The 17018-nt window shown below is 32.2% G+C and overlaps 1 protein-coding gene across 1 annotated transcript in view; it reads right to left on the reverse strand.

Annotated features, from left to right (window-relative positions):
- The window catches only part of LOC108969278 (putative uncharacterized protein DDB_G0282133), a 36888-nt gene that overhangs the window by 7266 nt on the left and 12604 nt on the right, over positions 1-17018 (reverse strand). Inside the window, exon 2 of the mRNA XM_018933896.1 lies at positions 12091-12583. Within this exon, the coding sequence (XP_018789441.1) occupies positions 12091-12410 (320 nt within the window). The 5' untranslated portion in view covers positions 12411-12583. The remainder of the gene's footprint in view (positions 1-12090; positions 12584-17018) is intronic.

Genomic DNA, 17018 nt, shown 5'->3' on the forward strand with positions numbered 1-17018 from the left:
ATAAATATGTATTCAATTCGATATATATATAGTATTTTTTTTTTTAATTTTATGAAGAAGAAAGAAAAACGAAAAAAGAAAAAATAATATTTTAAATGGCAAAATGCAATATTTATATATAGAAAATTTGTTTGATTAATATTAATATTTACACACAAAGAAACAATAACATAATGTTATAATATGTAGTAAATGTAGGCAAATTGTCACAYAAATTTACTTGTATTTGATGCACACTACGCTTAAACTATCGTTAACGGCTTCGTATCTAATTGCAGTTGCGTTTACAAGCTCTATCGATAAAAGTTTTGAAATAATGAACTCTTCCATTCGCATTTTTTTCCCAATGAGTTCGTAAAGCAGTTTCAATGCATTGCTAAAAGGATTAATTCAAATACTTGGTAAAGGAAATACAACATTAATAAAAAAGTCACGCTCATTAATTATTGAATCGCATATTAGTAAACCATATGGAATTATTTATAAAATATTAGATTGTCAAAAAAGTCTTGCGGCAATTTTGGGGTATTTTTATAGAATTTTCAATTGTTCATACAATTTTTGTTTGATGACTCATGACCAGCTCTTGACCGATGCTGCTACTATGCCGGTCTCTTTCGACCAATTCCGCGATTTTTTCGCAATTTCGACGACAGGCCTTCTGGAGCGCGGCGCATCTTCGACCACCTCTACACCAGAACGAAAACGTTGAAATCATCATTGTGCGGTGGAAATGGAAACTGTACCGGGTCCATAAACTGCACGAATTTTATTGGCGACTTGAGATGCATTTTTGCCTTTATAGTAGCAGTACTGTAAAATAAGCCGTATTTTCTCTTTATTTTGCTCCGTGTTTGGGACGCTATAACTCACGAACGACTTAAAAGAAACGACAATCAATCAAACATGTGTTAGCGCGTGAAATTAGCTTTCCAAAAAGGTATAGCATGACCCGATGCGACGAATAAAATTAGAATTACGCGCTCTCAGCGCCAGCTAGCGAAAATACCGCAAGACTTTTTTGACAACCTATTATATAAAATGTATGTATGTATATTTATATATATACTACTGTGGATAAAAAATAGTAAGACTTTTTAATTTTAAATTTCTAAATATTTTTTCTAGTTTGTTATGACCGGTCTTACACCAAGTATCCTCTGGGTAGACAAAGAACATCCGTTTGAAGGCGACCTAAAGTTAGAAGGCGAAGCATACCTCCACAAGGTTGTGCGATGGGTTTGGGAAGCGGCAAAAAAAATGCCCCCAATGAAAAGTAAACTCCAGCCTCGGAGTATACTTTGGGCTATAATCGCGAAAATGGGGTCTATGCCAGTCAGTACTGGGATGTATGCACTTGTCTTTTTGAAGTACATGAAGTGCATAACCCGATGTTTACGTTGAGGGAAATTATTCAACAAAGAAATTCCATTCAATTTTGTGCGGGGAATCAATTTTGAATGTTGAAAAAGGCTTTCAGTGATAATTTTTTGTTTCGAGGAAGTGTAATAAACCATTTTGAAAGACCATTTGGTTCTAGGAAAAATTAAAACACGATTGGTTCCAAAATCACAAATTTTTTCGAAAAACAGCGTCGCGTTAACATCTGTAAAATAATGCTCTCCGACTACCAGGATGCCATGAAACGTATTATTAATGGTGATGAGTCCTGGATCTATGCGGATGACCCGGAAACAGACGATCAAGCGGCCGAACATAGGGACAAAGGTGACCAGAAGCCGAAAAAAAACCGTCAAAGCAGGTCAATAATCGAGGCTATGTTGGCAGTTTTCTTCGATTCTCGAGCCAATTGAAGATATTGAACCTGACTTTACCGGAAATTGACTTTAACAACAGTTTTGAGGATTGGTAAAAACGTTGGCACAAGTGTTGGGGCCAAGATGGGTTACTTTGAGGGGGACGACATMGATTGGAAGAATAAATTATTAATTTTAATTATTAAATTATGAACAAAGTCTTACTATTTTTTGCTTTCAGTAAAATTTAAAAAGTCAATAACTATGTAACTATAACTATATTCGTGCAGTTTGCCAAGATATGACTTAACTTGATTATTATTAATTTATTCCATTAGTCCAAATATGAGTTGGGGAGTTACAGTCCTTGTGCCTCTTTTATAATTTCATTTTTTTTTTTTTTGTTGAAGTGGAAACAACAAACTTAATGTCTGAAAACGTTTTTTCTTAAGGGAATTTGTATTCATGACTTTAATTTGAAGAAAACTATAGGCGAAAGTCAACAWATATTGAGGGAAGTTTATGATGGTCTAAGCGAGCAAACGTGTGAAAAGGGCAGCACAATTTTAAAGTAATGTTTTTGGCTGGGCAGACGGAGAACTTCCAGGGCGGCTAAAAGAGATTAAGATGATGAATAGGAGGAATTACTTGATGAAGCTTGTTGCCCAGCAGAAAAATTACTAGTAGTATCAGTCTGAGCCACTCAAGCAACCATTTTAAAATGATTAAAGGCAGACGGATACATTCAAAGGCAAGCAAAAAGGGTGCCTTATAAACTGACACCAAGGGAGCTTGATTGACGATTTCGAATGTGAAAAATACGGCTTCAACGCTGCATAAATAAGTCTTTTAGCATCGGATTGTGACTGGTGATGAAATATTTRTCTATTATGACAACCTGCCAATCGAACAGCGAAAAAATCATATGYGAAACTTGGCCAACCATTCTAATTTATGCCAAAGCCAGTTATAACACCAAGGTAATGATCTGTATTTGATGGAGTCATAAGGTCGTGCTGYATTATGACTTTTTAAAACCGGTAAAACCGGGTGTAACTATTAATGCAGAATGTTACCGACAATCAGTCAGCAAATGGAAACGAGCGATTGCCGAAAAAGCCTCGTGATTACCAACTGGCACGAGGCAATAATTTTTCCATCATGACAAGCTCAGGCGCCATGCTGGAAGATCGGTTAAAGTCCATTTAAAAACAGCGTGAGGAATATTTTGCCTTACCATTGCCAGAAAGTTTTTTAATTTCAGATGGGCAATACTGAATAATACTATTGTAAGGCACGAATATAGTTATAGACAGAATAAGATGAACTAATAGAAGTKAATGCCACTTATAAATACAAAATCCCATTCATAAACGATTATAATTATATATAGTGAGGTTATAAGTTAAGAACACCAYAATATTCAAAGTAAGAATTTTCCAACCGTTCCTTATGTATGAATAATTATAACCTGAACGGGGTGTAATTAGTTTGCCACGAAGTTTGTAACATTCGTAAGGAAATTTCGGAGACCCTYTAAAATACATATATACATAATTGAWAGGCGTGACGAGCTGAGACGATTTAGTCATCTATCTATGCTTTCGACTGTTCRTCTGTCTGTCTGTACATACGGGAACTAGTCCCTAAGTTTTTGAGATATTGATCTGAAATTTTGCTCACTACGTGTTCAAGAAGCTGCTCATTTGTCGGAATCACCGATATCAGACTACTATAGCATATAGCTGTCATACGAACTGAACGATCAGAATTAAGTGCTAATCTTTCGTATTTGTGAAGGATGGTATATCTTTGATGCAATCGAAGTTGAAGTTTCTCTTGTTTTTTAATTTCATCCGATTTTTTGTTAAAGTGAAACGTTGAACATATTTTACTAGCATTTAATAGTAATATCTGACACTGATTTCTAATGCGATAGAAAGAAAAATCGAAGCTTGACATAATTTGTAAATTTCTTTTTTAAGACACACCTGACAGAAGTCATCATAGGTGTTTGTATTAAGCACAATGTTTCTGTTCTGTGCTGATTGGTTAAAGCCCAATAGGGGAAATGATAGTTGTCTCCCGTATTGATCACTAAACTATACTTCAATTGAATTACTGGCGTTCATCCTATGCAGATTTTCTGAGTTTGCAAAATAGGTTTGGAATCATATATAAAAATAAGTGCGTTTAGAAACTTTCGGCGGCGTTATGAATTGCCTCTTTTTATGGTTCTAAGAATACAATGGAATTTCAAGTATATAAAAGTCTGGGATAAGCGGTGTTGGAACGTTGAAAATGCTAAAAGTATTCAAAGAAATAACATTATTGCTTCATATTTATTATCCAACTACCAAAAAATAGTACAAAAGTTGAATTCAAATGGTGAATATTGTCATGCCAAAAATAGTTAGTGATAATGAGTTTGACTATTACCTGATTGCCCGTGAAACGTTATTTTGAAAGGAACTTAAATAGTGGACACTTAATAAATATTAAATATTACATAAACATACATATATGTATAAATATATACTGTGTTACGTATTTAAAATACGTTTATGCAAGAATCCAAAGCTACAAAAGTAAAACTTATATACTATTTACTATACATACATACATACATACATATTGAAAAGTAGGTACCCAACTATGTGTACTATAATTCGAAGACTAAACATATGTATATTATACAGGGGCATAATTTAATTTAATAAACGCATGTATTTGAAACTGTGTGCCTGTTAAATTGTGTGTGTCTATTTTTTCACAAGTCGATTTCATTTTTGAAAACGCCAACGTTTTAGTTTGAGCCCTAAAAAATTATGCAATGTACTCTTTATCATTTTTTTTTTTCAATTTAAACCATGTCTAATTTTATTTCTTTCATATAGATATTTAATATTGGATTTTTTAAATTTTTGCTTATCAATATGGTATTTATCTACAATGCAAATAAATCTGCAAGCTTGAAAGGTGAATATTCAAGTTTAGAATTTTTTGCTCTACGAAAGAGGTCTTATTACTTTTCGCCATCAAAACATGTCTTTAAAAGTTTTACGTAGGTAAAGTTATGCATCAAATGAAGTGTATTCATACAGTACACCATGTCGTATGAGCAACATCTCAGGTTTTATAGAAGCTCATTCAATTGTTGTATGACTTTAAATGCGCATAAGTTTTAAACGAATGCTTCTATGGAAAAAATACTTAGACTTTTTTTGTATAGCGCAAAATTTTGTATTAGAATATGCTTTTCTGAAAATTCTAGGTTTACGTTTTTTAATGCAAACGAACAAAAATCACATCACATGTTATGTGCATGGGAGTAGTAATATAATTTAGGCTTCGTTTAAATTGAAAATAAAGATTGTTTAGTTTCGTGCCTTATTTTTAGAGCAAAAACTCAAATATCAGGTGAAAAAAAAATTAATTTGGTAAAAAGCAGACACCTTAATATACATACATTTGTATTTATTTTATTTGTAAGTATGTTCATATGTATTTTTATTGCATTTCACAGCTTTAACGGTTATTTTGCACATAAAAACACAATGTCATTCATAAAAAGGTGTTATTAAATTTTTATATATTTTTTTGCAAAACTTAAAGGTAACTAAAATCATGATTTGCATAAGATATGTCTATGCATAAGTGTGACCCCTTTCAGTGGTAGTAGTTAATATTTTGCTTCACAAAAGCGTGCTCTTCGTAAAAAAAAGTATAGTTAAGCATATAATCATATGTACATCTATAAAGATTCATTATATATACATACATATATGTAGGAATATATTATAAGTGTTTCAAGTTTTGGTTTGGCGTACAATAAGACGTAACTTCATACAAACACAGTTAATTACGAGTAGGTGTTTAGAGAAATATCTCGCATACGATATATACACGAGCATTTAACAGCGTTCGGAAATATTCAATTATGAATTCATTTTAGAAATACAAAAAAACTTTTTCGACTATCCAGTTTACATTAAGAGCAAAAACATCCAGAGTGTGTACTCGTGTCTCATCAACGTATGTGAAGTGCACGTAAGTGAAGTTCACGTAAGTGCAGTGGCGTATTAGCGCATATTAGTTTAGTAAGTACACTCGTCGGTGGGTAAGTGAATGTTTCCGAACAATGCTATTTGCAATTGCTATTGAATTCTAAATGGAAAATACTGCTGAAGTTGACAAAAAGTTTGCATACATATACGCACATATTTGGAAAATACGCAGTTCCTTTGGAATAGTTTAAAGCCGCAGTGTGCAAAATGCAAATAAACTTGTAAGCCTGAGCTAATCGATTCGTTGCATTTTTTTTTTATAACATATATATTTAAATACTGTACTTAACAAGAGGCACATACGCAGTTATTGATATATATATATATATGTATAAATATTTGTATAGTCGGCATGAACGCACCGTTAATCTACGAAAATAGCGTGTCTATAAAACGGAAATGAACAATCAACCATACATACATAATTAGCCATCTCTGTAAAAGCAACAAACATTGAATGATAAAACACATCTCTCAGACAGGAAAATTTGCAAATTGCATTAACAATCAATGAGCTCAGTCGAAAATGCCATAATAAATATATAGTACTATATATATATATATTTCTCTATGTATAATACCTACATACGACAATACAAAATTCGTAGATTAGTAATTATTGATATTATTACAAACTATTTGGAAAAAGAGAAAATTTTGTAAACGTTTTGTTTTGATTAAAAAAAGTTTTTTTTTGTTTTTTGTTTTTTTTTTTTTTTTTTTTTTTTTTTTTTTTTTTTTTTTTTGGTTCACAATGCTTTTTTCATATTCATTCATTTATAAATACAAGAAATTTTATGAAAGCAAATTCGACAAGGTTTCTACATCCATCCATACCATACATATATGACATATATGTACATATGTACTTTACATACATATATATATATATAATGGTATGTTTGTATATAGCAGTGGGTGCGCACAATACATAAAACAAAAGAGTTTAATGGCATATAATAACAAAAATGGTCAAAAAATTCTAAGTATGCTTGTGTGAAATCAATATAATGAGCATAAATAACAGAGCATTCCTTCTATTTGGTGAGTTGGTGATTTTAGTGATGAAAATAAATTAAAAGTTCGTTTCCTCTATAGTTATACATACGCATTTATACATACATACATATGGGTATAAGCACGTTGAGAATATCCAAGACCGCGTTTAGACACGAAGAATTTTGTTACTCTTTATCGGAAAATTGTCTTTCTGGTGCTGCCCATTATGGGCACACAAGTCCAGCAACTTATACATTTTCTATATTTCCTTTGAAATCCTATTCTCAAATTCTTAAACGCTTCGTTTGCGTGATGCACAAAAATATTTTGCGTTAGCTAGTTTTTAGCCCTACAAATTTCTATTATAACGGGTGATACAAGTAGAGATGTTTTTTTCAATAACCTTTTTTTGACAGATCTCGCGTAGGTCTTGTCAAACTGCCATTTTATTTTTATTCATTATTGTTTGACATTTCATCATGGAAAGACCTAGACCTGAACAACATTTACAAATCGTTCAACTTTATTACGAAAATTCACGATCTGTAAAAAATGGGTTTTGCAAGCTTCGCTTAACTTATGGTCAACATAATCGGCCTACTGAGCGTACTATTCGCAATACAATCACCCATCTTGAGACCCAGCATTCATTAATGGATAATATTCGACCGAATAGACTACGTCCAGCATGCAGCCATAGCTGAAGGTGTACACAAAGACACCGTCTAGAGTCGATACGGCGCCAATCGCAGCAACTCGGACTGACGTATGGAACGATTTTACGTCTAGACCTTTAACTGAAAGCTGTGCAAGAACTGAAACCGCTCGACCTATCCAAGCGACATTGCTTCGCTCTATGAGCTCTTGAAAAGTTCCAAGAAGATCTGACGTTTTCGAGCCAAATTTTGTTCAGCGATGAGGCTAATTTCTAGCTCCAAGGGTATATAAAAAAGCAAACTTACCGCATTTGGGACGAAGAGTAACCTGTAGTCTAAAGTATATGCGGACAATCCCTCTTCGATTCATGCCTTGAGTAAAACATTCACCAGTTACCAGTCGAAATGCTTGAATGCTCGTCATCGAAAACTGGACTCAATGAATGATCCTCAATAATAATCCTCAAAAAATAAATGCCAAAGAATGTTCCCTCGAATGATAATAAACATTCCCTATTAAATTTGAAGTTTCTGTGTTTTTTCTGTAAAAAAGTGGGATACCTCGTAATGGATCACCATATATATATTAACATATTTATATATTATTAGGTCTATAACCATATTCGTCCGTTTGTTTTTCCAAAATTTGAGCGTTTATTTAAGAAAAAATATGTAAAATAGCATTATTCAAACAGTTTTCCATCTGAAGCTATAACATTTTCCATTTTTGGGCAATTTGTGGATTTCATAACAAAAGAACTAGAATGGATCAAACTAGTTTTTAATTCCTTGTTCTGATATGAACTGTATTCCAGTGAGGGCTTTCTGCATCGACCGGAACAAATAAAATAATTATAAAGAGCATACCCTGCTTTGAAAATAGTTTCTAGCCGGTATTGCAACATGAGGCGGATGGTTCTCTTGGTGGAAAAATTATTGCTTCGTGCCAGTTGGAAACTACGGGTGTTTTCCGGCAATCGCTTAGTCAGTTTGATTACTGATTGTCGCTAGCGTTCTCCATTCATAGTTGTACCCGGTTTTAGACGCTTTAATACAGCACGCCCTTGTGATTCCACCAAACACAGAGCTGTTACCTTGGCAACGGAGCTATTCAACTTCGCCGTTAAATTATCTGGATTCGTATATGTTCATTAGGGTTATCATTAAAGATTAATTTTTCATCACATGAATCATGAAGCGAATATCGTTATAGACTCAATAATTATTCAGAAGTTGCCCAATTCACATTCAGTCGAACGCTGTGGGTTCAAATATTATTTGCAATATTTTACTTAAATACAACTGTTCTGTAGTTTTTTTGATATTGGATCTTAATTGCTTATGCCCTAAAAAATTTGTTTGCTGTACTGAAGTCTGCGTGCCTTTAACGCCTTGTGACTGCCGAATACTTATAAAAGTTAATACCTCACAGGGCAAACTTCAAAACAGAACGCCTTTTAAAGCTAAAAGCATACAAAATGATAATGAATTCAAATAATATTTGTACGAGTACGAGTATACTAATTTATTGTATCATACAATTTGTCGCTTAGTTAGTTAGTGATAAATTAGGAACTGAGTTAAGAGCTAATCTACTACAAAACACCCGACAAAGCGGGCATCTGGTACCTAAGAATCATGCTGTAAAAGTTGCCACTATGTATTTACGGTTTTTATACCACATGTATAGATAAATTTTATAAGAATGTACAATATATTTCAGCAATAGTTAACAAATAAATTTGAAATAAAAACGTTTGCGACTGGGAAAAAGCGAACTAATTACGAGAAATTACGAGACAAGAACCCACAAATTAATATACCATATGTAAGCATTTAAATACTGAAGATAAAACAAATATTGAGTTTTTTTTTCAATTTCAATTTGTCTATAATATGTATGAGTTATGTGAATTATAACATATTTTGTTTTATTAAACATTTAGCTGACTTTTGGTAAAAAGCAGTTCAATCGAATATACAAACTACATAGATTATGGTGTTGTAATTAATTTTCGTACATTTGATGTTGATTTGGCGTGATTATTACGTAAYAAGTTGTTAAATCTCATTTTAGTTGTAATATTTAATTTGTTGCTGTTTCTTATTACTGTATACAAGCTACATACGTATGAAATTTGAATAATTTGCTTTCATTTGCTCTACGAACGTATACGAGTTGAAGGAAAAACAAATTCACGAATACATAATTACCACGATTATGTGCTTTTCATGCATTTTCTCACAGAATTCATATGTACTTATGTTTGTATGAGTATACGAATATTTGAGGGTGGTGCGACAAAATTTTATTATTATTATTATTATTTTTTTTTTTTTGGTGGATTGGTATGTGGTGATAACGTACGAGTTATAAGCGGTGGTTTCACAGCTGTCTCTTATACACATCTAGATGTGTATAAGAGACAGGGATTGGTATGTGGTGATAACGTACGAGTTATAAGCGGTGGTTTCACAGACAACCTTACAGTCAGTAGTTTCTGTTGTGGGGTGAAGTTGTTGTAGGAAGTTCGGGTTATATTCGTTTGGGAAGAATAGGTTAATTGGTATTGTCATAGAGGAAATTAGAACGCTTTAAAGCGACAGCTCATTATCGGCTTTGGTATATACTATATACTTTTATACTTGTAATATATCCCAATACACACTTTCCATATGTATTGATAAGTTATGTGTTTAGTATTATTTATGCGAAAATTTGTATTAAAAAGTCATGAAATGTTTAATTTATATATTAAGGTGGGTCAAAAAAACTACTGTTTTTTTTTTGCTTGATACTCTGAAAAAATTGTTGATAGACGCCTTCAAGAAAGGCTCTACAAGTAGGAGTTCTTWAGGGATTACATGGGTTTCTACAACATATCTAACATATTGTCCTRAATGTTCAAGTTGATTCGAGTAAAAGTTTCGGAGATACTGCTTTGAGAACTTGTGCGCYCTAGGCTAACTAGGCTAAGTGCGCCGTCTTTAAGCGCGTTTTTCTCGAAACTATGTTTTTGAAGTCGGTTGGCAAGATTTCTCGAGAACTACTCTTCGATATACAATTCCTAAAAACTTGGGTGAAGGATTTTTTTTCGATTACAACTATTTGAAAAAAAAAGTCGCGAAATTTTTACTAAAATTTTCCATTTTTGTAAAAATGTCTCCCAAAAATCTAATTTTAATTTTTTCTCTTGGTCCAAGTTCTAAGTTAAGGGTTTAACTAAAACATATATTTTTACACTTTAGATGATTCTGTAAGGAGTTATGCTGCCAATGCGGGTGCATCTTTTTTATGAGGGATCACCSGAAATGGCGTCGCGATGGCCGAGTTTAAAATATTTTTTTTTCCAAAAATCTCAGAATTTCTTTGTTACTAAGGTACGGCTGGAGCAATAAAAAATTCTAATAAAATATTTAATTTTTTGTATGAGAAAAAATCATGTTGGAAGAAAACTGCTTTGTACTCGAAGAAACCCATGTAACCGGTTAATTATAACGGGATGAACGGGTTTGTATCTCGCTTCCAATTCCTTGAAAAAAATATTTTCGTTTTGTGGATTTTTAGTAAAATTCATGCTTTACAAAATGGTCTCCTACTTTTTTTTTTCGATCTTTTTCGATCCACCCTAATATGTATGCGTTTAGTACGTTTTGTATTATTTTTTACAATTTTCAATTTGGAATATGGAATAACGGAGAATTTAAAAAAAATTCAGAGAACTACTTGTGCTTTCAGGACAGCATACATTGCAAAACTTCCACAGATTGTACAGTTATGGGTTCGCTTTGAYTTTCCGTATTTCAGCATTTGAAGGGCATACTTCGGTACGGTTTTTTGAGTTATACGTTTTTCCGTTTACAAAATGTGCTTATGTTAATAGAGGAACTTTTTGTCACTGTATTAATWAATATATGTGATGTTTTCTTTGTCTTCCTGAAATTATACTACATGGACACGACCTATACCAGAAGATACATAGTATACAAGTATACTCCAATGTATATTTTTTAATGTTTGTATGAGTGAGTAATGATTGCAGAAGTGCCAATTTAAAGTAAATAAAGTATGAAAAGAGGCTGAACTCAAGGAGATTACAAAACAGAGGTGATTGATAATTAAAATAATCATTACAACGCACAGAAATATTTATCGCATTTTTTTTTATTATAAATGATTTTATTAATTACAAAATTCACCCTTTAACCCAAAGCAATTTTTATGGCGGCGGTACATATGTATACAGGATTATTTGATTTGTATTCACATGTACAAAAATCTGATAATTTTGGTTACATACCATAAGGGGAAGGAGGTGGGACTGGGGACAAGGAAATGAAGTTGGAGATGGTGATGGAATTACAAGAGGTGTATGTGGCAGTGAAGAAGGTGCTACATTAGGAAAGTTTGGTTCGGTGGTTRGCATTGATGCGCGGTAAGGTTAAAGCATTTGAGTTGGAATTGTAATGGACTGAAGGCTTTTTTGGACATAAGGTTATTTTTTTTATTGTAATTTATATAAATACATTTTATTGCTTAATTCGTWAAAATACTTATATATATATTTGTATTGTGTGTATTTGTTGATAACGTGAACAAGACAAACTTACCCGAGTGTATTCCAGTTGTCAATATTGCCATCCTTGTTATTATTATTGTACCACGGTCCACCATGTCCGGTCGAGGAACTAGTACTGCTGCTGCTGGCGGCGTTGCCGTTGCCATTTCCGCCGCTACGAGCTTGCCCGTGCGCATGTGTGTGTGCATGTGTTTGTAACTGCTGCTGCTGCTGCTGCTGCTGCTGCTGTTGCAATAAGTGATGCGACGATTGATTGTGCGGGGAGAAGAGCAGCCGGCAGCGATGATTGCGTGATGGCGCATTCCGCGAGAAAGGTCGTCGCGTTGCGCCCGTGTGATTGGGATTCAGCATGACTGCAACAAATCGCTATTCTATGAAAATCGCTTTTCGCGTTGACAAATATCTTTATTTTACTGTTATAATATTAAGGCGTTGGCCTGCGACTTGTTGTTATTTATATATATATATATAGAGGGATATATATAACTGTTTTTCGGTTTGAAKTTAGCCACAATATTCACTAACTGCAAAGAGTAGAAAGAATAAAATACGCCGTTCTTAATAGATGCCAACCTATCGAAATAAATGTGTTGAAATTTAGTACATATGTACATACATATATAGGTATGTATATAGTAATTTATCAAAATAAAACAGAATTGTAAATTTAAGAAATCGTTTAATGTTAATAAATTTTCCGATGCCACGGCACAAAAYGTTCCCTAGTTTCCTTTTTAATAGATCTGATGGAGCAGCAAACGCACTTAGCCCCAAGCTACGCTAATGACACAGCGAAATATTAAATAATTATAAATTAGCGGTATAGTGAAGAAAAAAAACACATTTTTTTCTAAATTTGGTGTTAAAGTTTGCCAAAATGATTTTTTAATGGTGTTAATCGAGTTGGTCCGAAGCTGGAATCCCCTTAACAGGTATAAGTTTTCCACACCAGAATTTGCTTTTGATCGACCGGTTCGTATGGCAGCTATGTGCTATAGTAATCCGATCTGAATAATTTCTTCGCAGATTAYATCATTGTCTGRGACAATTAAGCGTGCCAAATTTCATGAAGATATCTCCTCAAATTAACAAGTTTTCCATGCAAGCACTTGATTCTGTCTCTTCAGYTTATATAGCAGCTATATGATAAAATGATCCGATCAGAAAAATTTCTTTGGAGATTGTGATATTGCTTTAAAAAATAACTCATACGAAATATCGTGCAGATATCTCCTCTAATGAAAGAGTTTTCCATACAAGCCGTTGGTATCAATCGTTCAGTTTATATGGCAGCTATATGTTATAGTAACTCGATTTAAATAATTTCTTTGTAGATTGCAATATTGCCTTAAAAAATAACTCATACGAAATTTCGTGCAGATATCTCCTTTAATGAGAGAGTTTTGCATACAAGCACTTGATATCAATTGTCCAGTTTATATGGCAGTTATATGCTATTGTGTATCAATATCGGTCGTTACGACAAATAACCAGCTTCTTGGTAAGAAAAGGACAGGTGAGAAATTTCAGTTCGACAGGTAGGTGCTAGTTCTTATATATTTACAGACAGACAGACGAACATGGCTAAACAACACAGCTCTTGCTGATCGTTTATATATACATTCTATATAACGTCACTTAAATGCAAAACAACGTATCAACACAAAAATTGAGAGAGTATTTTTCACTAGATTATATTACATATAACCAATGTATAACCAACATATAACCAATATCTAACTATTTTATAACCAGTACTTAAATTTTGTTTCTATATGAGTGGTTTATTTGATCGTTTTTTCTTCGCCTGTAAACGTATGAAAAGTGATGTTACGTTATTTTGCTTTTTAGGTGAGGATATGAGTCTACTTCTGGGTGCTATTACACTTCGCGCAAACTTAAAATACTCCGTTCAGGGTTTAATGAAAATTTCGCGAGTCATGTCAACTTTTAGGATAACGATTACCATACATATATATACGTACATACATATAAGTATATATGTACAAAGCTCCGTTTTCGTAAAATTATCAAAGCAAAGGCATGCAAATTTTGGGTATTTTTTTGTTTTTTACTAGTGCATTCTATAATCTATCACCAGATTAGTCGTAAAGCCTTTGGTACAATGGGTTTTATTAATATACATACATACATATATACATATGTAAGAAAATATAATGCGAGTAAGTAAATATAATTACAATCAATGAGTTAAATGTCTTACCGATATTCCAAAACTATACAACAAAAGGCAGTTGGAAGAGGAAACGCGTTAAGGCTATTTGAAAAAGCATTTTACATACGTACATACATATTTATTTAACAAAAMAATGTATTAAGTGGGTGCGATTTTAGCGAAAAGGTCAAAGCCATCAAAGGCGGCTAAAGTGTGTACAAGGGGGATGAGCGGAGAAAGTGGGTTGTGTAAATAAGAGTGCGATAAAATGAACAAAACAGATAAATATTGTATGTAAAACCCACAAATGCATCAAATACATAGTATACATATGAGTACAAAAATTAACTAAAAGCCATGGCGGTAATGAATAACAAATACAGTATTTCACGTTTATGCTTTTTAAGTGGTTAAATGCATTTATTGTGCGCTTCTCATTTATTAGCACCCATTTCGTTTGCGATTTGGTTTGCAGAGAAAACTATATATATATATATATATATATNTTTTTTTTTTGTTTTGTAAATTTCAATATACTATTTAGAATCTTTATATTGTATTTTAGTTAAAAGTAAAATAATTGAGGCATGGTAAGTATTGATTATAAAAAGCTTGTTAACGTAGGCTTAATTTTTTAGTATAAAAACTGAAACTTGAGGTGGCATCTACAAAAACAAAACCGTCCTGGCAAATAACGGGCATCCTAATGTACATACATACATATATATAATTATGTGCATAAAAACATTTATGCAAATGTCAATTTAACGCGTGAATACTCATTTCGAAATACATATACATACATACACATTAAGATATGTCATACTATTGTAATATCTAAAATTTGTTGAACGAATTGACTACCGAGAGAATAGACAATATTGCAGTTGTTGTTGTACAAATGAGTTACTAATTAATTGTTATGAATGTACAAAATACAAGTATTAATAGCATATAAAACGATACACAATTGTGGTAGTTAATAGTAAGAATGCAAATATGTATAGGTGTGGCGAATAATCGTGTTTATGTGGTCATATTCGATACCAAGTAAAGATAATTTATGTATATTGTTGTTGTATTAAGTAAATGGTAGTAGTGAATAGTTATTTAAATTTAATTTTATTTTCTAACGTATTATGTAAATATTATTAGATATTTTGGTAAAAAAATTTTGTTACGCCAACTGATTTGCGTTCGCTCGCATGATTCCCAGCGCCAAAAATGCATAGCAAACAGCACTCACTCACATGAGCCTGTGGGTTTAGTAGTATTGTAGTTGCAACTCTGTGTAAGTTCCCAAACAAAAAGGTTGTAGACATGAACTAGTTACAGATTATATTCTTGCATTGGCGTTATTCTTGTAACAAATGTTTTTTATCAATCAAAAACAAACCACCAACCAACCAAAATATGCAATAAAACAATCTAAAATTAGAAAGAGAAAAAAAAACAAAAGAAGTATAAAAGTATTAAGAAAGAGAAGAGGAACAAATGTGGCATACTATGCTATATATATATGTATACTCTCTATATATATATATATATATATATGTAATTACAGAGTTTTTATATTATAACGCAGGTACAAATATAAGAGAATAATATACAGTAAATGAATGCAAAATTAATACACTTGTATTTATGTAATTAAAGTTTTTTTTTTGTTGCACAATTTCAGTTCTTTGATTCTTAATTAGTCATTAAATGCTTAGCTAAAATAAATATGTAATTACAATACATCACAGTTATGCAGTTGACAGAATTAAATAATTTTTTTATTTGGTATTTCGAATTAAATGCTATTTTAAAAAAGAACATCTACAATCATACAAATCTACATACATATAAATATCATTTATTAAGCATTGTGTTATATATAATAGCCGCAAATAATCGTATAAATTGTGTGTATATATATTATTTTGTCTACATTTTCCTCGTTCATTTATTTTATTCGTGGTTTTTTTCTTTGTTATCTCAACATGCCTTCATTTTTGATATTTCCCACAATTTTAGAATTTATGAAAATGCTTGCTTTTACTTGTATGTATGTATATATATTTCTATAAATATATTTTTAACTTTATAAGCAGCACTATACGATAGGCCTGCTGATAAGTAAGCTTAATGTATAAATGACTGGTTGAAGTATCGCGTACTCGTGAGATTGTGTTACCAACAAATGGAAAGCAAAACATTGATAAGAATACTATGTGCTTATAGGGTTATGTATGTATGTATATATGTATACAGTGAAATTTCCCATTACGCATAGGCTACATAGCCGGACCTCTTTCATATTTGGAAGAAATTTCTGAACACAACATTTTCATTATTAACTCTTTAAAGTTCTAACTTAAACTCAGCAARTTYTAATAATTTCGATTCGTTGTTGGATCGTATACCTTTCCATGATGAAATGGCAAACCTTACTGAAGGGAARTGTCTAAAGAGCGGGTAAAAATATGGCGTCGTTTGCGTCCTACTGAAAAACCGTTAATTGCATACAAAAGTAATTCCTATAAGCGGACAAAACCTTGATATGCGTCCGGTTATGAGAAATTTCACTATATTACTTTCTCTATTGCCAATTTAAAGCAGAACAAAGTACAACTGTATACAATACATGCTAAAAATTTAGGAAAATTGTGCATACATAGATATACATATGTGTATGTAYATATATGTATATATAGCGGTGATCGAAGATTATGAGACTACGGAAATTGGAAAAATTTTAACTTCTTTTTCTCAGTGCATGCTAGTAAATTAAATTAAAT

This window comes from Bactrocera latifrons, unplaced genomic scaffold, assembly GCF_001853355.1.
Source record: "Bactrocera latifrons isolate USDA-ARS-PBARC rearing strain unplaced genomic scaffold, ASM185335v1 scaffold_247, whole genome shotgun sequence".
In the NCBI taxonomy this organism is placed as follows: Eukaryota; Metazoa; Arthropoda; class Insecta; order Diptera; family Tephritidae; genus Bactrocera; species Bactrocera latifrons.